General features: G+C 55.8%; 1 protein-coding gene across 3 annotated transcripts; it reads left to right on the forward strand.

Annotated features, from left to right (window-relative positions):
• Positions 1–1,101: 1,101 nt before the first annotated feature.
• On the forward strand, positions 1,102–20,543 carry MMP28 (matrix metallopeptidase 28). Of its 3 annotated transcripts, none has more exons than XM_030962659.1 (8): positions 1,102–1,215; positions 9,900–9,979; positions 10,845–10,990; positions 13,464–13,685; positions 14,847–15,092; positions 15,651–15,800; positions 16,232–16,399; positions 18,640–20,543. In XM_030962659.1, the coding sequence occupies exons 1-8, from the start codon at positions 1,126–1,128 to the stop codon at positions 19,032–19,034; spliced, it is 1,497 nt and encodes a 498-aa protein (XP_030818519.1). In that variant the 5' UTR covers positions 1,102–1,125; the 3' UTR covers positions 19,035–20,543. The 3 variants fall into 3 exon arrangements, with proteins under 3 accessions (XP_030818519.1, XP_030818521.1, XP_030818520.1); XM_030962661.1 differs by having other exon boundaries at positions 13,529–13,705; XM_030962660.1 differs by lacking the exon at positions 1,102–1,215 and adding an exon at positions 4,224–4,310.
• Positions 20,544–21,245: the final 702 nt, after the last annotated feature.

Here is a 21,245-nt window from a genome sequence, read left to right on the forward strand (position 1 = left end):
TTTTTCCATGTTATGTGGATCACTTTTTCTCTCCTTCAAATCTTGCTTCCCCTCCCTGCATCCCTGTCCAGCTGTAAAGCGAAGTGTCACAGGCTCTCTGCAACTCTCTTCAAGCTGCACCCAACAGATGCTTCTGTAACTTCAGGTTTTGGCATGATTAAAAAGTGGAGGAAGGAGCCTGGAGCTTTAGAATAGGTGTGGGGTTGAAGCTGGCATGAAAACAAAAGCAGATACAAGTCACATCCTATTTTTTTCCCTTGAACCAAAGCAGAATCAAAACATCCTTTTGCTTTAGTCAAATTAAAACAAAATAGTCAAACAAAATACTGCTGTGAGTAAACAGGGCTGTTGACTTGTCACTGCAACCCTCAACATCGTCAGCTCTGTGTGAGCTGCAGGAGAGCTGGAACACTGAGGTGCAGCAAACCCCTCCTTGCCCATGGGCCACCATGTCCTGTGCTTGGGAGGGAAATTTAAGCAGAAAGAGTGTAAACCACAACCCTGAGTGTGTAAATCACAACCCTGAGTGTGTAACCCACGACCCTGAGTGTGTAACCCACAACCCTGAGTGTGTAACACAACCCTGAGTGTGTAAATCACAACCCTGAGTGTGTAACCCACAACCCTGAGGGTGTAAACTACAACCCTGAGGGTATAAACCACACAACCCTGAGGGTGTAAACTACAACCCTGAGTGTATGGTTATCGTGTAAAGCCTGAGAGAGCGCTGCTCTGCTGTGTGGATTTTGCCAGAGTCCTGAAGAGGGGCTGCACTGCTGGCCCAGCCTTCCGTGCTGCTGAGCCGTGCTGGGCCATGGATGAACACAGGGCTAGGAAAAGCTGGAATTGCTTTCTCCTCCTTTTCACATCTTCCAACCGGGCAGAGGCACTGTCGCACCTGGCTGAAGGGGACACGCACGGGCAGGGGATGCTGCCGGGGCACAGGGCACAGGGGTCATCCCCCGGAGGGTGGCACGGGAGGGACCCCGAGCAGGGCCAGCCCCCGGGCTCGGTGCTGCAGCGGAGCCCGGCCCTCGGCCGGAGCCGGGGCTGGGGCCGCCCCCGGGGCCGGGGCCGGGGCGGGGAGAGGCGGCCGGGGCGGCGGCGGAGCGGAGCGGAGCGGGGATGGCAGCGCCGCTGCGGGCGGCCCTGGCGCTGGGGCTGCTGGCGGCCGCTCAGCCCGCACCGGCCCCGGGACAGCGGCGGCAGGCGGAGGTACGGGCGGCACCGGCAGCGGGGAGGGCGGGAGCGTGTCCGGGCTGCGCGTGTCCCTGGTGTGCGTGTCCCTGGTGTCCGTGTCCCGGCTGTGCGTGTCCCGGCTGGCCGTGGAGGGGTGTGCGTGTCCCCGGTGTGCGTGTCCCGTGTGGCCGTGTCCCCATTGTGCGTGTCTCCGGTGTGCCCACATCCATCCCCGTGCCCCGGCTGTGTGTGTCCCCGTGTGTGTGGCCACGTCCCTGGCGTGCCGCCATCCCCGTGCCCCGGCTGTGCCTGTCCCCACTGAGTCCGTGCCCCAGGTGTGCCCGTGTCCCTGTGCCATAGGTGTGCCCACGCTCTGGATGTGACTGTCCCTGGTGTGCCCATGTCCTGCCAGGTGTGTGCATATCCCTGTGTGCCCATGGCATGGGTGTGTCCTTGCCCTGCGTGTGCATGTCCCTGGTGTGCCCATGTCCCTGGTGTGCCCATGCCCAAGGTATGAGTGTGTCCCCAAGGTCCATCCCCAGCACAGGTGAGTGTCCCTGAGCTCCTGACACCTGTGCCAGCCCCTGTGCCCTGGGTACAGCAGTGTGTGTGGCACAGGTGTGTGGCTGTGCCAGCTGGAGATGGATGGGGCTGTGCCAGGAATGCCAGGGTGTGTGGCCACCTGTGCTGTGTGGAGCTGTGGCAGAGAGTCACAGACTGGTTTGGGTTAGAATGGACCTAAAACTCATCCCATTTCACAAAACCCTGCATGGGCAGGGACACTTCCACTACCCCAGGTTGCTTCACACCCTGACCTTGGACACTTCCAGGGATGGAGCAGCCCCAGTTTCTCTGGGCACCCTGTGCCAGGGCCTGCCCATCCTCACAGGGAAGAATTCCTTCCCGAATCTGATCTAAGTCTGCCCTATTTCAGCTTAAAGCCATTCCTCCTTGTCCTATCTGTGCTTGCCCATGCCCAAAGTCCCTCTCCAGCTCTCTGGGAGCCCCTTGAGGCACTGGATGGGCTCTGTGTGTCCCTGGAGCTTCTCTTGTCCAGCATGAGCAGCCCCAGCTCTCCCAGCCCTGTCCAGGTGTCCCCACAGGTGATGTGCACTTGCAAACCTCCCCATCTCCCAGCATTTCATCCCCAGGAGGGGACAAAAGCCAATCCTTCCCGTGCCTGCCTCTCCCCAGGGCTGTCCCCATCACCTCTGTTTGTCCTTCTGTCACTGTCACCCTGTGCCACCATCCATTCCTGTTTGGTTTGGGAGGACAAGGAATGAGCTCTGGCTGGTGAACAAAGGTTCATATTGGGGGTTTTGTGTTGTTTAGGCCTCGATCCAGTGTACATTTGTACAAATGCTTAATTTTCGACCCCAGCCAGCAAGTCCTGGTGAATTAATTGGGATTTCGAGCCCATGCTCTGAGAGGAAAAGGGCACAGGAGTGCTCAGAGGTTTGTTTTGATGTGCAGGCTCTTTCTGCTGGGAGATGCTGCTTCAGAGAGGTCATTAAGAGCTGTGCTTTTCCCACTGTGCACAAACCTCAGCCCAGCCCCTCCTGCCACCTGGAGAAAATAAATCTGAGAAGGTTTTAATGCTCAGAAAACCAATAATTCAAAATTCACTTTAAAAGGAAACAAACTGATTGGGGAAAACTGGTTTAACAACCCAAACTGCCTTTCCACCCCTCATTGGTGACTTCTGGGCTCTTTTCCCTTGAAGTTTCAGAACAAATCCCAGGATTGTGGCAGATCCCTCCTGAGGGGGTGCTGGGCAAGGCACTTTCCTGTCTCCCTGCCTCAGTTTCCCCAAGGGGATGTGCTGGGCTGCCCAGGGACTTGGGGACAGCACACACACACAATGGAAATGCAGAGACTGGGGTGTGGAACTTGTCTAAATAAACCGAGCAGTTAATTTTCTTTCAGGAGGAAGCTGAAATTCTCACATAACATCAAATAGTTCTGGTGATTTGTGGCTTTCAGAGCACTTCCAGGCTTTACTTCTAAAGCTTGGTGGTTTTTTTTTTTTTTTTTCAATTCTTTTTAAAAAGCCACAGTTAGCAACAATATGTTGTGTAAACTTAGATGCATAAGACTGTCAAATGTCCAGTTGTGTGCTTTTCCTGGCTGGTGTCCATGTTTTCACTGCATCTGTACCAACTGCAGTTAAAAATAAAATAAAATAAAATAAAAAAAAAATAAAAAAACCCCAAAACCACACAACCCCTCCCCCCCCCAAAAAAAACCCAAAAAACCCCACACATTAAAAAATAAGGAAAAATTCGAAAATTTAATTTGAAACATTTGTATGTGAAATCATCTTATCGTGTACAGATAGGAGAGGGCCCAGTGTAAGAGAGCACATTGTTTGGCAGAGCTGTGTCTGGCTGGGCTGTACTCAGACAGCAGCTGGGGGGTGGTAATGCCCAAAATTCCCTGATCCCAAGGGAATTGTGTAAAACACCCGGGGCATGTGAGATCCCAGCCCGTGGTGGGAGTGAGGGGCTGGACAAAGGACAATGAAGTTCCAGATTTGTGTAAGAAGCTCCAGGTGACATAAAAACTGAGGAGGAATTTGAGAAAAACAGGGAATGGGAACAGAGAGCTGGGCTAACGACTGAATAATTCTAATTTTGGATTTTTTTTTCCGATTTTTTCACCCCTGTCCTGCCCTTCTCCTTCCCATCTTGCAGTATCTGATGCACACTGACTTCTCCCCCTTATCAAACCAAGGTCTCAGATTTCGGGCTCTGGGCTGGGAGATGCTGCAGCATTTCTGAGCTGCTTTAGGAGCAGGATGCTGCTGGGATGGATGCAGGATGCTGAGCACAGCTGGGTGGAGGGAGGCTCCTGGCACCACGCAGACCCTGTGGGGCACAGAGCATCCCACATCTTCCTTCTGAAACAAGGCGGAGGAATCCTCCTTCCTGTAAAACTTCCTGCTGTTCAGCCTCGGCACGAGGGAGGGAGAGGTGGAGAGGAGGAGGAATTACAACTCTGAGGAGGAGAGGAGGAGGAATTCCCCCTGTGAGGCATGGCCGGGCTCTGCATCCCCCCGATCCCGCGTCTCGGAGCCGCCGGCGCGGATGTGGCGAGCGGCCCCGGGCATCCCCCGGTGTGATTTCCACGCCGTGAGTCACCGCAGCACGAACAGCTCGCCTTTCTTCCCGCTCCTGCCCCAAAACAATCCCCGCTTGTTCGGGCAAACCGCGCCCGCCGGGCAGGGGCCGGGGCCGGGGCCTTCCCCTGCTCCCACCCGGTGGAGAGCAGGATTCTTCCTTTCCTTTCCTTTCCTTTCCTTTCCTTTCCTTTCCTTTCCTTTCCTTTCCTTTCCTTTCCTTTCCTTTCCTTTCCTTTCCTTTCCTTTCCTTTCCTTTCCTTTCCTTTCCTTTCCTTTCCTTTCCTTTCCTTTCCTTTCCTTTCCTTTTCCTTTCCTTTCCTTTCCTTTCCTTTCCTTTTCCTTTCCTTTCCTTTCTTTTCCTTTCCTTTCCTTTTCCTTTCCTTTCCTTTCCCCTTTCCTTTCCTTTCCTTTTCCCCTTTCCTTTCCTTTCCTTTTCTTTTTCCTTTCCTTTCCTTTCCTTTCCTTTCCTTTTCCTTTTCCTTTTTCCTTTCCTTTCCTTTCCTTTCCTTTCCTTTCCTTTCCTTTCCTTTCCTTTCCTTTCCTTTCCTTTCCTTTCCTTTCCTTTCCTTTCCTTTCCTTTCCCCTTTCCTTTCCTTTCCTTTCCCCTTTCCTTTCCTTTCCCCTTTCCTTTCCTTTCCTTTCCTTTCCTTTCCTTTCCTTTCCTTTCCTTTCCTTTCCTTTCCTTTCCTTTCCCCTTTCCTTTCCCCTTTCCCCTTTCCCCTTTCCCCTTTCCCCTTTCCTTTCCAGCTGCCAGCTGCTTCCCAACGAGTTGGCACTGATTCGTGGGTTGGTTTGGGTTGGAAAGACCTTAAATCTCCTCTCATTCCACCCCCTGCCACACCTTCCACTAGACCAAGCTGCTCCAAGCCTCTTTCAGTCAGTGAAACCAGGAGGGGTTTTAGCCAGACCAGGCTTGCTGCTTCTCAGCTTTACAAGGTGGAGTGTGAAAGTAAAAGGAGTTTAGAAAACCCCAACTCCACATCTTTAGTGGCAAGTGGATTATTTGCTGCTAAAAAGTAGATTTTAGGAGTGGTTGGCGGGACAGGAGGTTCCTCCAGGGTGCAGCAGGGGAATCTCAGAAGCATGGCATGGGATGGGATGGGATGGGATGGGATGGGATGGGATGGGGGATGTCATGCCCCCCCATTGGGTGGGAATGACTGAGGTTTCCCCCCCCCCCTATGGGATGCTGCGGGCTTTACCTGCCCCATCCCCATTGCAGGGAATCACCTGAGGTTTCCCTGACCCATCCCCAGTGTGGGGAATCAGCTGGGATTTCCCTGCCCATCCCCAGTGCAGGGATCAGCTGGGATTTCCCTGCCCCATCCCCAGTGCAGGGAACCAGCCGGGATTTCCCTGCCTTTCCAGCGGGAGCACAGCCAGGCTCTGTGCTCGCTAATGCCCCTTCTCGTGTGTCCATAGATGTAATATTTATAGAGATACTTACACACACACTTAAACAAAGGCGGCGCGGGGGCTCTGCCTGAGGCTTTGCAGGGATGAGCGGCAGCAAATGAGCGGTTTTAATTGCTGTGCCATCTCCTGGAGGCAGCAGGGAGCCGATGGGCAGGAGGAGCCGCTGCTCCCTCTGTGACCACGCCAAAACACGCCCCGGGCCGGCTCTGCTGGTGTGTGTGCTGGGGAAACTGAGGCTGAAAGGCAGGAGGCTCTGTGCCCTATTTGGGCCGTGAGGTGATGTGGGATGAGCCTGGGGATGCTGGAGCCAGGGTTTAGGATCCACCTGGGCTGTCTCATGGTTTCAAAGAAAAGACTTTAAAGGTGCAGATTGTGGCGGTACCACCTGTAATCATGACACAAAACACCTGTGTCAGATTAAACCCTTTTCTGACCCAGAGATGGAGCAACTGAGAGGTGTTCTTAAAACTTTGACTCTATTTTCAGTCTCATGTGAAGAGCAAGACAATGCAGATGTTACAAGCCACGCCATCACAATCAGAAGCCCTAATCACGACACATTATAAGCACTTCTTGGCCTGGCCTTTGGTAGGACGGGATCCCCTCCCTGCCCTGCCGGGGGTGGAGGGGAGGGATGGGGTTTGTACCGGCAGAGCAGAGGCAGCACGGTCGGCAGGAGCTGTGTGAGGCTTCTCGGGTACTCGGGGGCTGGAAAGGAGCGGTGGCTGCCGGGGAGGAGCCGATCCTGCTGTCTCGGCACTCTCCTTATCCCGGCTCCCAGGCACGGAGGGCTGATTGTGTTTGCCGCTGGCTGCGCTCCACCCGGGATGCCTGCGGTGGAGGGCAAGGTGTTTCCTTGGCTTTAGCCAAGGCAGAGATGATTCCCAGGGTTGTAACAGGCTCCTCATCAGAGCCCCGAGATGGGAAGGGCCCCTGTGTCTCCCCCAGCCTCCTCCCGCTGTCCCTGCAGGTTCTCTGCTCCATCCCCGGCTCCCAGGCAGCCAGACCCGTGCTCCTCTCCCTCCCTCGTGCAGAGGGGGAGCTGGGCATATTTCATGTTAATGCTTCTCTTGGTTTCCTGCTGTTTTTCTTTTCCCATTGTATGGAAAAGAGCATTTCCCTGTCTGGGGCAGGAGGGAGGGGGTTTTCCCGGCACGGCCAGACTTTGCATGGCAGCCTCTGGAGAGGTTGAATGGGCTGGTGCCAGATTCCAGCCAGCTCTGGGGGGTTGTGCAGTGCTGGGGGAGCCTTCAGCACTGCTTTGGGCACAGGACATTGTGGCATAGGGCTCTTGGATTCCTCTGGACCCCAAAAACTCCCTGGATTTGTATGCTCTGTGCTCAGATAAATACCTGACAGAGATCAGCACATCCCTCTCCTGCAGCTCTGTGTTTCCAGGACCGCCATCACCCTTAGCTGACAGCAGATGTGTCTAGAAAACATAATAGAATTTCTCCTGATGGTTTTGCAGCCGGAGAGTTGGTGCCTGTGTGTGAGAACTTTAATATGACACAGGCCAGAAACCACAGAGAAAATGCTGCTTTGCTTGGGCTTGCAAAGCTCAAGGAGCTCTGGGCAGGAATGATAAAGCCAGTGGCCTCTGTGCCTTCTGGTGCTGCTCAAGAGCAGCTGCTGGGACAGGGGTTGCTTTTTTCACTGTGCACCCTGATGTGTCCAGATGGGGTTTCAAGGCTTCATGAGATCATGGTGAGGAAAAACAATTTTCACGCTTTAATGATGGGATTGTGTTGGGTTACAGGCAGGGAAAGAGCTTCAGGTTGTGCTGAGTGAATGAAAAATTGTGTTAGACAAGGTTCAGGCCCTGATGTGAGAGCCAGGACTTCCCATCCAGGTGTTCAGCTCACATTTATCTGCAGTGATGTCACCTCTGGCATCTTCACCCTGTAACTGGTGATTCACCATGGAACTGGTGAATTTGTGCTTCTGGAGGAGAACTTTATAAAAATACAAGCACAGGGGAAAAGGATGAGATCCCTTCTCCTCTCCAGACACTCTCAGAGGGCTCCAAGCCACCCCATCCCCAGGATGGAGGGCTCCTCCATCCCTGCCTGCCCATCCTGAGCTGCTGCTGCTGGGTTTTGCCCCTGGTACCCCTGTGAGGGTGGGGTTATCCCGGTGTGGCTGGGGAATGGCAAGTCCAGGCTGGATGGTAAAGCCTGGGCAGAGCTGTTGTGGCTTCTCCTGACAAACAAACCACTGCTCTCCCTTCCAGTGTGACACTTGATTTACCCTGACTCACTGCGAGGTGTCTGGGTGACCCTGGCCATGCTCAGGCTCCTCCTGCTGCATTTGGCACTGCTGGGGTGAGCTGCTGGTGCCTCCGGCTGAGACAGGCAGCTTTGGTGGGAAAAACAGCCAAATTCTTTGTGTGGGGCTGGGTAAAGAGCGTGTCCAGGCAGGAATCTGTGCTGGTGCTCTGCCAGAGGGGGATGCTCCAGGTGGAGGGGGTGTAAAGGAGGAGATGGAACTGGAGGAGATGAAACTGGAGGAGATGGAACTGGAGGAGATGGAACTGGAGGAGATGGAACTGGAGGAGATGAGGCTGCAGAGCACAACGTGGCTGTGCCTGCCCACGAGGGGTGACGTGTTTGGGGATGACATGAGGATGACTGTTCATGGCAAGCAGGAGGTTTGGGCAGGAGGAGGAGAGGGAGAGGCCCTGGCACACCTCGGGGCTGCCACATCCACAAACCCTTCGTGCTCCCTGCCTGGTGGCAGGGTCCAGGAGGAGCTGCTGCCTCCTCTGCAGGGAATTAAGGAGAGCTGGGTCACCCACAGCCAGGAGCAGCACTGAGAGGAGATCACCACTCCAACCCCTTCCTTTTCCCGGCCCCGAGATGAGCTGGAAGGGAAACAGCTTTAAAAACACCCCGAGGGCCCCAGCCGTGCTCTCCGGGCCATCCCGCGGCATTCCCGGTGCTCAGCACCCCTCTCCTTTGGGATGCGGGGAGGGGAATCCGCCGCTTTCACTTTTTATTCTGATTATTATTCATTGCCGTAGCTCGGCTCTGCTGCACTAACAGGATGCTGGGCAGCTTGTTTGTGTCCCGCAGACATCCCTGGCGGCGGGGCAGGCGGGCGTGGAGCGTTCCTGTGAGCCCGGCTATTAACAACTCCTCCAAAAAGCAGCCCGAGCCGTTTATTTTCTTTAACATACAATTTAAGCGCTGGAGCGAGTTCAGAGAGGCAATCTCCGTCCGTGTCAGCGGCCGATAAGGAGAAGAATGGTTTGGCAAAGCAAATTGCGCCCGCTTTGCCGCAGCGGGTCCTGGTGGGGATGGGGGAGGCTGAGCCTGAGCCCGGCTCACGCCGCCCTGCTCGTGGCCACGGCTTTGCTCGCATCCCTGCCTGGGGCCGGGGCGATCAGAGCTGAGGGTTTGGTCGCCTCTGGCTGCGGATGGGGTGGCAGCAGAGGTTTTTGATCTCTGCATTTCCTCCTACGCCTCCATCGCGGCCAAAAACCCCAAGAGCCAAATAAAATGATGGGGAGGAGACGCACGGGAACCTGTATGGGCACGGCTGCTCGAGGTGCAGAGCTCCCAGGAGCAAAACAAGCGGGCAGTTTGGGTTTGCAGCGCTGTTTGCCGCCTCATCTGCTTTCCTCCCCCTTCCCAAGCCAACACGTGCTCTGAGCTGCACTTTTCCCACTTTTTCTTGCAGCTCTTCCTGAGAAATACAGCTATTCCAGGGAGTCACACACATCTACCTGCAGTGATGTCACCTCTGCATCCTCACCCTGCACACTCACCTGCAACTGGTGAATTTGTGCTTCTGGAGGAGAACTTTATAAAAATACAAGCACAGGGGAAAAGGATGAGATCCCTTCTCCCCTCCAGACACTCTCAGAGGGCTCCAAGCCACCCCATCCCCAGGATGCTCCTCCATCCCTGCCTGCCCATCCTGAGCTGCTGCTGCTGGGTTTTGCCCCTGGTACCCCTGTGAGGGTGGGGCTATCCCGGTGTGGCTGGGGAATGGCAAGTCCAGGCTGGATGGTAAAGCCTGGGCAGAGCTGTTGTGGCTTCTCCTGACAAACAAACCAACACAAACCAAAACAAGCGGGCAGTTTGAGTTTGCAGCACTCTTTGCCACCTCATCTCCTTTTCCCCTCTCTTCCCAAGCCAACACATGCTCTGAGTTACACCTTTCCCATCTTTTCTTGCAGCTCTTCCTGGAGAAATACGGCTACTTCAGGGAGCGGGGGACCGGCACACACAGCCCCGCCGAGTTCAGCAAGGCGCTGCGGTAGGAGCCTTTCATCCAACCCTGCCCTCCAACCTCGGCAGCTCCAGCTGCAGCCATGCTGCCAGCACCCCGAGGGGTTTTTTTTACAGCCAGAGGGATCTTTTTGCAGCCGGAGGCTCCGTGTCTCACGGGCTGATGCTAAAGAACAGCCGGTGGTTTTTGGAGAGGCGGGTCCGTGCCCGCTTCCCCAGCTGGGTGCCGGCTGCTGGCACCCGGCTCTCGCTGCTTTATTCGCCTTTTATGGCCCGGAGCTCGCCTGCCATAAAATCTGTGGGAGGCCGAGCTTGGGGACGGCTGGGAGATGTCAGAGGGGGAGAGCTGCCAGCTCCTGCCTGGGCTTCTCCTAAGGACATCACCTCTGGGAGCATCCCGGGCTTGACCTTGTGCAGAGCCAAATGCAAAGTTAAATGTGAAAGGCAAATAACTGGGGTTAAAAATGGGAAAAGGCATTTTTAGGCTCCGTTTGTAGGCTTCTTTGCCCTGCTAGGAGGTGGCTTAGAGGTCAGCTGTGGTTGCAGAGCCAAATCCTTCTTGTTTTATCAACTGGATGAAGTTCTGATGCTGGGGTGTGGAGCTTGTGGGGTGAAAATCCTGGCTTGGGTCAAACAGCTGGCACAAACACACCCAAACCCTGGCACCAACATACCCAAACCCCTGGTACAAACATCCCCAAACCCCCAGCATAAACATACCCAAACCCCATCACAAACATACCCAAATTCCTGGCACCAACATACCCAAATTCCTGGCACCAACATACCCAAACCCCCAGCACAAATATACCCAAACCCCTGGCACCAACACACCCAAACCCCACCACGGTGGGTTCTGGATGTGGCTGCTGACATCCCCCTTCCTCCTGCAGGGGTTTCCAGCGGGTGACCCACCTCCCTCCCAGCGGGCTGCTGGATGCCCCCACCCTCCATCAGATGGCCCTGCCCAGGTGTGGCACGGATGACGGGCACGGCCGCGCTGCCCCCGCCCGGCGCCGCCGGAGCTCGGCACAGCACGGTGAGCACCGGGGGGCTCCCGCGGGGCTTTGGGGTCTGGGATGCTCGGATAGCCCGTCCTGGACTCGTGGGGAAGCTGCTGTGGGTGGGAGGTGCACAGCATCCAGCCCAGGACACGCTTGGAGGTTGTTTTTAAAGCAGTGATTAGAGATTCGACTCCCAGTTTTGGGGAATTCAGCTCTTTGGGGAGGTTTTACTGCTGCTGTGGGAGCCAGGAGATGTCCCAGAGAGCACTCAGGTCACCATGGCCCCACACTCAGCTGTGCTGGCATGATCTGGAGGGCAGGAGCTGGCGCACAGTGAAGTTATCCCCAGGTTTTAGTGACCTTTGGGACTTCTAATGCGTATTAGGGACACTTGGCTGCCTGACCCGAGAGTGATTTCACCCGTGTTAAGGGGTTTAACTCTGCTCCAAGCATCCTTCTGTGCTCCTGTGTGTCCAGGGCTGGGCCTCTTGTCCCCTGTGAGCTCTCTTTGGGCTTGCAGATGAGAAACTGGATTCCTAGAGAGCAAGAGGGCCGGGGCCAGCTGTGCTCAGGACATGGGAAAAACGAAGGGGAGATTAAGAAAAGGCTCTGTGCCGTGTCAGGCTGTCTGTGCATCTGGCAGGGCTGGCCATGGACAGCCCCAGGAGAGCCCTGTCATCCTCCTCCAGCCTCTGGATTTCCTCCCACAGCCCCAGCATGTGTCCTTTGCAGGAGCCATCCTGTGCCCAGGACACGTGGGCAGTGAGCAGAGCAGGAGGGGCATAGAGCAGGAGGTGGGCAAACAGGAGCAGCCAGTGCCCTGTGGCTCATGGGGCTCCTTTTTGAGCATCACAAAAGTGGGTGGGTGGCAGGAGATGCCCAATGGCTCAAGGAAAGGGCTCAGTGTGGTTATTGCTCTGGTGATCTGATGCCACAGGCAGCGGGGAGGGGACAGCACCACATCTGTACCCACGGGCTGGATGGGAACAGGGGATGCCTGCAGGGCTGGAGGAAGGATGGGGAGGCTTTGTGCAGTTTATCCTGCTTGGAGCAGGAACCCTGGCAGCTGAGCCAGCACAGTGCTTTGTTGTCTCCCCTGTGTCCCTCATCCTGCTGGCTTGGGGCACACCCAGAGCCCAGCACGGGGCAAAGCCGAGCTCTCCTCTTCCCAAGAGCCAGCCTTGCTAGGCCAGCCTTGCCCATCCTCCTCTGGTGGTGGATGCTCTGCCCCTGTGCAGGGAAGGATGGGATGCCAGGCTTTGTTTTAGGGCTGCCTTTAGCTTTTTACTGTGCAGAGTGGAAGCTCAACTGTGTCCCTTAGGAGCTGGAGGCCATCTCTGCAGTGGGAACTGATTCTGTCCCCAGCAGTGTGACCAGCCTGCCCAGAGTGTCCCCAGCCATGGGGAGAAGGAGGCAGAGCTGGGCTGGGATGTGTGCCAGCTTTGCTGGGAGGCTCAGCCCACAGGCAGAGCAGTGAGCCCTGGTGTGCTGCCAGCTGTGTTCCCCCTGTTTTCCTGCACATCTGGAGCAGAGGCAGAGGCGGGAGTCTGTCCCCATTCCCACACCTCAGCACCAGCTCTGGCATCCACATCCCCCCAGGGCCCCATGGCTTTGTTCCTGCTCCCAGATGCCTCCAGATAAATGTAATCCCAGGGCTCTGGGGTTCCACAGCTGCTGAGGGGTGCTGGAGGAGGAGGAGGATGAGAGCAACTATGTGAGCTCTCATCTTTGCCCTCCTGTGTGGTAGGGGGGTTGGGGAGCTTAGAGGGAGTCACATCACTTGTCCCCTTCATCCTGGTCCCCAGCTGTCCTTGTAGCATCAGGGCTCTGTCTCTGATGCTTGTGCCGGGGCTTGGTTCAAACCCCCAGCACAAACACACCCAAACCCCCGGCACAAACACACCCAAACCCCCGGCACAAACACACCCAAACCCCTGGTACAAACATACCCAAAACCCTGGTACAAACACACCCAAACCCCCGGTACAAACACACCCAAACCCCCGGTACAAACACACTCAAACCCCTGGTACAAACACACCCAAAACCCCCGGTACAAACACACCCAAACCCTGGCACCAACATACCCAAACCCCAGCACCAACATACCCAAACCCCCAGCACAAACACACCCAAACCCCCAGAACAAACACACCCAAACCCTGGCACCAACACACCCAAACCCCCAGCACAAACACACCCAAACCCCCGGCACAAACACATCCAAACCCCCAGAACAAACACACCCAAACCCCCAGCACAAACACACCCAAACCCCCAGAACAAACACACCCAAATGCCCAGCACAAACACACCCAAACTCCCAGAAAAAACATCCCGAAACCCCCAGCACCAACATCCCCAAACCCCAGCACCAACCTCCCAAACATACCCAACCCCTGGCACCCTTTCAAGGAAGCAATCTGGCACAGATGGAGCCCTGCTCTCTGGCACAGATGGAGCCCTGCTAACCCTTTCTGTCCCGGGGGTGGCTCTGTTGTGGCACAGGAGGGCGGTGGCCCAAGCGGCAGCTGACGTACCGCCTGGTGAACCGCCCGCCGTACCTGCCGCAGCACGGCGTGCGCCTGGCCGTGCGCGCCGCCTTCCAGCTCTGGAGCAACGTGTCCTCCCTGCTCTTCTGGGAGGCACAGGATGGCCCTGCCGACATCCGCCTCACCTTCTTCCACGGGGACCACAACGATGGACTCAACAACGCCTTCGATGGGCCAGGTGCTGGTCGCTTCCCCCTCGTAAGCTTCTCTTTGTAACGTGGGGTATTCCCCCGCGGGCTGGTGGTGGGCTGGGGGGGATGGAGGCTCTGCAGTGTCTCCAGCCCAGTTTGTACCAGTTTGGTGTTTGATCTGGGGTCTGATTTGCTGTCTGATTTGGGCTCTCCCCTCCCAACTCTGCAACTGAGGTCGGCCAGCAAGGCAGCTGAGATGTTCCTCACAGACCCTCAAGGAGCCCCACAACACCCTCCAAACGTGGGCTCCTCCAAAAAGACCTAAAACTGACTCACATTTGGGCAAACCACAGTTGCATGTTGTGGCAATGTTCCTCACTCGGGGCTCACCCAGTGTGGAATTTTTCTTGACTTGGGGTCACCAATTGTGGAAATTTGCTGGCAACCCCGACATGGGAAGAGAATCTTGACTCCATGTTTCAGAAGGCTGATTTATTATTTTATGATATATATTATTGTCGCAGACATCTTTTATGAAAAATCCTTTCCTTAGGATTTTTCCTCCTGAGAAGCTGAGAGGCCTCAGGAACAAAATGTAAACATTGATTATCTGCTGCTGTGGAATGCAACAGGTGCATCTGTGATTGGCCCATGTTAGTTGTTTCTAATTAATGGCAGAGAGTCTGAGCCACAAGCCTTTGTTATCATTCCTTCTTTTTCTATTCTTAGCCAGCCTTCTGATGAAATCCTTTCTTCTATTCTTTTAGTATAGTTTTAATGTAATATATATAATAAAATAATAAATCAAGCCTTTTGAAACATGGAGTCAGATCCTTGTCTCTTCCCTCATCCTCGGACCCCTGTGAACACGGTCACATATTATATTAAAATAAAATTATATATTAAAACTATACTAAAAGAATAGAAGAAAGGATTTCAACAGAAGGCTAGCAAGCAAAGGAATGAATGATAGAATCTTGTGACTGACCAGAGTCCGAGACAGCTGGACCGTGATTGGCCATTAATTAAAAACGACCACATGAGACCAATCACAGATTCACCTGTTGCATTCCACAGCAGCACATAATTACTGTTTGCATTTCATTCCTGAGGCCTCTCAGCTTCTCAGGACAAAATATCCTAGCAAAAGGATTTTCCATGAAATGCCATGGTGACATTATGGTCCCTGCTGGCTCTCGTGTCCCCAGGAGGTGCCCTGGCCCACGCCTTCCTGCCCCGGCGAGGAGAAGCTCACTTTGACAGCGCTGAGCGCTGGTCCCTGCACAGCGGCAAAGGGAGGAACCTCTTCATCGTGGTGGCCCACGAGGTGGGGCACACGCTGGGGCTGCAGCACTCACCCGTCAAGAGCGCCCTCATGTCACCCTACTACAAGAAGCTCAGCAAGGATTTTGTCCTCAGCTGGGATGACATCTTGGCCATCCAGAGTTTGTATGGTGAGTCTGGCTTCTCTGAGCATCCCTAGGTTCCTCCAGGGTTGTTCTCTGCGGTTCCCTGGGTTCCTCCAGGCTTGTTCTCTGAGCATCCCTAGGTTCCTCCAGGGTTGTTCTCTGCGGTTCCCTGGGTTCCTCCAGGCTTGTTCTCTGAGCATCCCTGGGTTCCTCCAGGGTTGTTCTCTGGGTTCCTCCAGGGTTGTTCTCTGGGTTCCTCCAGGCTTGTTCTCTGGAGCAGTAGGGATGGGAGCAGGTCCCTGAAAGGGGAGAGGATTGCTGTCACATGGGCCCCATTCCTGTGGTGGCTGGGGAGGAAAATGCAGAAGAGGGGCACAGGTGCCAGGGCCTCCAGGGCAGGGAAGGTTGGATTTGCTGCCTACTTGTCTGCTGGTGCATGTTTTTTGGGATATCAAGGGATTTTCATCACCATCATTAGAGTGGAATAAGAACCAGACATTGGGACAAGGAGTCTTTGGAGTCTTGGGAATCCCAGCCCTGTGCTTTGGGAAAAGATGTTTTTCCACCTCCTCTCTGGACTCATCACCCCTTGTTCCATCCCAGGAAAGCCCTCCAAGGGCTCGGCCATCCAGCTCCCAGGAAAGGTCTTCACTCACTTCCAGGACTGGAACACAGACCTTTACAGCAGGGACCGACAGCAGAGGAGCCTCAGCACCTATTACTGCCACTCCTTCTTCGACGCCATAACCTCTGGTGGGTGCTGGCCAGTGTGACCCCCTCCCAAAACCTGCACCCCCACCCCTTGTCCCAGTGCTGCTGCAGCTCCCAGTGGAGGGAAAGCTGGGTTTGACTGGTCCACAGCTCCTGGCACTGGTGGTGTCACTGATGCACAGTGAAGCAGTGCACATTGAGGGCACAGCAATGTGCCAGAAACAGGGAAAACAACCCAAAACTTGGGCCATGGCAAGGATTAATCACTGCAGGAGCTCAGCTGTGCAAGATAAGCCTTGAACTTGGCCAGCATTTATCCTTTCATGCCTGGAGGGGAGAAAATGCATTCTGGAAGCTGGAAGGGCAGGAGGAAGCATCCAAACCCTAAAGCACCACGGGGCTGCACGGGGAGGAGACGGGATCTGGGTACAAGGGAAGGGTGGTTCAGTAACATTTCTCCCTCTGCCTCCCAGACGGGGATCACAACCTCTACATCTTCAAGGGCAGCCACTACTGGGTGGTGTCGGGCAGTGGCAATGCCAGCGAGCCCCGGGCACTGCAGCCTCGCTGGCCCGGCCTCCCCGCCGGCATCGACGCCTGCGCCTGGTCCCCGGGCACTGGGAAGTTCTACTTCTTCAAAGGTGGGTGAGGGGGCAGGGGGCTCCCCTCGGGGCTGCCGCTGCTCCTGCTGCCCAGATCTGGCTGGGGCCGCACAGTTCTTGTTGGTGTCCCCTGCCAGTGCAGAGCTGGGGCATTGCTGCGCCCTGGGCGTGCAAAGCGCTGGGCTGGGTGCCCTGTCGTGGGCGCCCCCCCCCCCGTGGCCCGCCGCACGGCCACAGCACCTCCTCGTGCCTCAGTTTCCCCATCAGGAGAGCACTCGCTGGTGTGTCAAAGCAAACCCAGGTGCAGTGCTGGGTGTTGGGGAGAAACTGCTCCCCAAAACGCGAGGTGCAGGGGAGTGCATGGGGGTTTCATGGGGCTCGCGGATCCCTGTGCTGTGCCTGGGGCTGAGCTGCCCCGGGAGCTGGGATTCCATCCATGAGCTGCCCCAGCAGCTGGGATACCATCCATGAGCAGACCCAGGAGCTGGGATACCATCCATGAACTGCCCCAGCAGCTGGGATACCATCCCTGACTGCCCAGCTGGGAACCATCCATGAGCAGACCCAGGAGCTGGGATACCATCCATGAACTGCCCCAGCAGCTGGGATACCATCCATGAGCAGACCCAGGAGCTGGGATACCATCCATGAGCTGCCCCAGGAGCTGGGATACCATCCATGAACTGCCCCAGCAGCTGGGATACCATCCATGAGCAGACCCAGGAGCTGGGATACCATCCATGAGCTGCCCCAGGAGCTGGGATACCATCCATGAACTGCCCCAGCAGCTGGGATACCATCCATGAGCAGACCCAGGAGCTGGGATACCATCCCTGAGCTGCCCCAGCAGCTGGGATACCATCCATGAGCAGACCCAGGAGCTGGGATACCATCCCTGAGCTGCCCCAGCAGCTGGGATACCATCCATGAGCAGACCCAGGAGCTGGGATACCATCCCTGAGCTGCCCCAGCAGCTGGGATACCATCCATGAGCAGACCCAGGAACTGGGATACCATCCCTGAGCTGCCCCAGGAGCTGGGATACCATCCATGAGCAGACCCAGGAGCTGGGATACCATCCATGAGCAGACCCAGGAGCTGGGATACCATCCATGAGCAGACCCAGGAGCTGGGATACCATCCATGAGCAGACCCAGGAGCTGGGATACCATCCATGAACTGCCCCAGCAGCTGGGATACCATCCATGAGCTGCCCCAGGAGCTGGGATACCATCCCTGAGCTGCCCCAGGAGCTGGGATTCCATCCATGAGCTGCCGAGCAGCCAGATGGGGAGAGGAAGGTCAAACCAGGCAGCCTGGCTGCCAGGGTCAGCCCCAGCTTTTAATGGGAAGCAGTCCCTGGCTGCTCAGAAAAGGGGCTTTGTGCTGCCGCTGGGTGAGAGCCAAAGCCCCTCTGCCTCCCCAGCCCTGCTGCTCCCTCCATCCTCCCCAGGGCTGCGTCAGGCTGTGCCCTGTGAGCAAAAAGGGGCTTTTGTCTGCCCTGTTGTGGGGACAGGGTGCTGTGGGGACAGCCAAGCCACCAGTCCCCATGACAATTCCTGCTGCAGGGCTGGGTTTGGATGCCCCAGCCTCAGCTGGATCTGTTTCTGTCTGTCCCATTCGCTGTGCAGGGTCAGGGGGAAGGCTTGCCAGAAGCAGCATGGTGGTGGCCTCACTCTGTCCCTGGTGGTCCCTTTCCATGCCTTCAAACCCCTGAGCTGCCGTGCCTCAGTTTCCCCTGTGACAGTGTTCACAGGGGTCTGAGGATGAGGGAAGAGATGAGGGTCTGACTCCATGTTTCAGAAGGCTGATCTATTATTTTATGATGTATATTATATTAAAACTATGCTGAAAGAATAGAAGAAAAGATTTCATCAGAAGGCTGGCTAAGAATAGAAAAAGAAAGAATGAATAACAAAGGCTTGTGGCTCGGATAGAGAGTCCAAGCCATCTAGGCTGTGATTGGCCATTAATTAGAAACAACCACATGAGACCAATCACAGATCCACCTGTTGCATTCCACAGCAGCAGATAACCATTGTTTACATTTTGTTCCTGAGGCCTCTCAGCTTCTCAGGAGGAAAAATCCTAACAAAAGGATTTTTCAGAAAACGTGTCCATGACTTTCCCCCCAGCCTGGTCCTTTGGGCAGCCCCGCAGTGGTCAGCAGTGGCATGGACACTTCACAGGGCCGGTCCTATGGCTGAGTCTGACCGCATCTGGAGCTCAGGCTGGCAGGGTCCCCTCTGGGCTGTGCTCTAACGCTGCTGTCCCCGCAGGTGGCCGATGCTGGCGCTACGCGGGCTCCCAGCTGGACGCGGGATTCCCCCGCAAATGCAGCGCCCTGGGGCTGCCCCGGCACCCGGACACCGCGCTCTACTTCCAGCAGCTCCGGCGCCTCGTCCTCTTCAAAGGGCCCAAGTACTTCGTGGTGGGCGAGGACCCGCTGGGCGTGGAGCCCTACTACCCCCGCAGCCTGCGGGACTGGGCAGGGCTGCCCCCGGGCACCGCCGGCGCTCTCACCCACCGCGACCGCGCCCTCTACTTCTTCAGGGATGATCAGTTCTGGAAATTCGACCAGGATAAGCTGCAGGTGGTGGCCACCGGCAAATGGGCCGCGCAGCTGGCCTGGATGGGCTGCTGGGATGCCAACAGTGAGCAGGTCCTGTTCTGAGAAATGGGGCTCTGGACCTCGCCTGGATCCCTCTGTGCGTGACTCTGGTTCCTGTCTGAGGATGGCTGGGCAGGGACTGGCTGCCCATTGAGCTGTGGGATGGTGCAGCAGCGACCCAGCAGAGCTGGGATGGAGCTGGGACAGAGCCAGGTGTGCCACGGCCAGGTGTGCCACAGCCAGTTGTGCCACGGCCAGGTGTGCCACAGCCATGTGTGTCACAGCCAGGTGTGTCACAGCCAGTTGTGCCACAGCCAGGTGTGTCACAGCCATGTGTGCCACAGCCAGGTGTGTCACAGCCAGGTGTGTCACAGCCAGATGTGCCACAGCCAGGTGTGTCACAGCCAGGTGTGCCACAGCCAGGTGGCTGAAGGCATTGGGACTGCATTTTTTATAACAGAGCACAAAAAATAAAGTATCAGCCATGGAGACTGCAAAGACATTTCTGTTAACTTTCAGGATCTGCCACAGCCAAGTGGCCTGAAGGCTTTGGGACAGTATTTTTTATAACGGACCACAGAAAAAAATGTATCAGCCATGCAGACTGCAAACACATTTCTGTTAACTTTCAGCCACATTTCAGTTAACCACAACCAAGTGGCCTGAAGGCTTTGGGACGGTATTTTTTATAATAGACCACAGAAAAAAATGTATCAGCCGTGGAGACGGCAAACACACCAATTTCTGTTAATTTTCAGGATCTGTGCCACAGCCAGGTGGCCTGAAGGCTTCAGGACTATTTTTTATAACAGACCACAGAAAAAAATGTATCAGCCATGGAGACTGCAAACACAGCCATTTCTGTTCACTTTCAGGATATTGTTACACGTGTTTTCAAACCAGGACTGGGGTTTGGTGATACTTTTTGATATCTTTGTTGATACTTGTTGATATCTGTCATTTCCCACTATCAGATGGAGAAGTTTCTTGCTGCTGCTTGCTGTGGGGTTTGGATGTTTTTCAACAACAGCCTGACAACGCCTCCTGCTTAAAACTGAAAGAAAGGAGACATTTGGACAAAAAATTTGGGTCCATGTGGAGCTTTGCTGTTTGTTCAGACCCTGGGGTATGGAGGGCTGGGGATGTGCTCACACCCCAGTGCTCTGCTGAGGCTCCAGCTGGAGACACCCCCACAGTGGGATTTTGGGGCTGAAAGCAGCAGGGTTTGGTGCAGGAGCCTCTTTGGGGTGGGGAGAAAGGGGGGCTCAGCTGAGCTGCTGGCCACAGACAGCAGGAGCTTTGGCTTTGGATGGGTTTGGGGTGCCTGGTGGGCTCTCCTGGGCTGTGCTCACCTGGCAGCCCCCACTGTGTGCACAGAAGGTGCCTGTGCTCTGCTGCCTCTGCAAGGGACAGGATCGGGGAATTTCTGCCTCCCTGGGCCCCGCCAGGGTGAACGGGGGTGACAAATGACTGGGGGAGGAGGGGAAGAGGAGAGGGTGAGCAGGACAGAGGGAGGACATGTCTGTGCACGCAGGCTCGCAGGGACAGGGTGGCTGCATATTCCTCATTCCTTCCCCAGGGCAGACTCCCCACCTGGAAACGCCTCTGGCTCCTGGGCAGGGTCACCAGTTTGCAAGGGCCAAGGGCCGTGGTGTCCCAGGGCTGGGAGAGGGAGCTCAGCTTCCCAGGGCTGGGATTCTGAGCCATTGGGGCTGGGGAAGCCAGGGCTCAGCTTTATTAAGTGATTTATTGAAGCCATTTGTGCAGTGGTTCTGCCAGGGCTCAGAGCCCAGCCCCGCTCTGCTCCGGCTGTGCTGTCAGGGTGCTGTGCTGGGGGGCCACGCCAGGGTGCCCTCCTGATGCCAGCAGCTTCAAGGATTCCTTTTTCCCCTCATCTTTGCCCTTTCTAGACCTTCCCTGCTTACCCTAAGCAGGCTGCCAGGGCTGGTCCTTCCCGAGGGGTTTCAATGCCAGCCGAGCTGTGGGTTTGGCAGGATGGGGAGCCAGCACTCCTCCCATTCTCCATAACACTTGTGATGAGCCCTTCATGTGCAGACACACACACACACACAGGGTCTACATCTGCCCAAAACCTCAGGGGACTTTCCAGGTTTCCAGAGAAACACACACTGTCATAGGAATTGAATGACAATCAGGCGACGTGGCCTGCAGGGAGTCCCAAGGGCTTGGAGACCTGACAGCAAATAAAACCCAACCTCTGGATGTGTGCTGTTGGGATTTGTGCTCGTTTCCATGTCACACTTCGGGTTTGGG

The sequence above is a fragment of the Camarhynchus parvulus genome, chromosome 19 (genome assembly GCF_901933205.1).
Source record: "Camarhynchus parvulus chromosome 19, STF_HiC, whole genome shotgun sequence".
In the NCBI taxonomy this organism is placed as follows: domain Eukaryota; kingdom Metazoa; phylum Chordata; class Aves; order Passeriformes; family Thraupidae; genus Camarhynchus; species Camarhynchus parvulus.

What these genes read in the sequence shown, in the direction of transcription:
- MMP28 (XM_030962659.1), top strand. Translation starts at nt 1,126, where the DNA reads ATGGCAGCGCCGCTGCGGGCGGCCCTGGCGCTGGGGCTGCTGGCGGCC. An exon ending in GAGTTCAGCAAGGCGCTGCG is followed by an intron (nt 9,980 to 10,844) that starts GTAGGAGCCTTT and finishes TTCCTCCTGCAG; the next exon opens with GGGTTTCCAGCGGGTGACCC. An exon ending in GGCCATCCAGAGTTTGTATG is followed by an intron (nt 15,093 to 15,650) that starts GTGAGTCTGGCT and finishes GTTCCATCCCAG; the next exon opens with GAAAGCCCTCCAAGGGCTCG.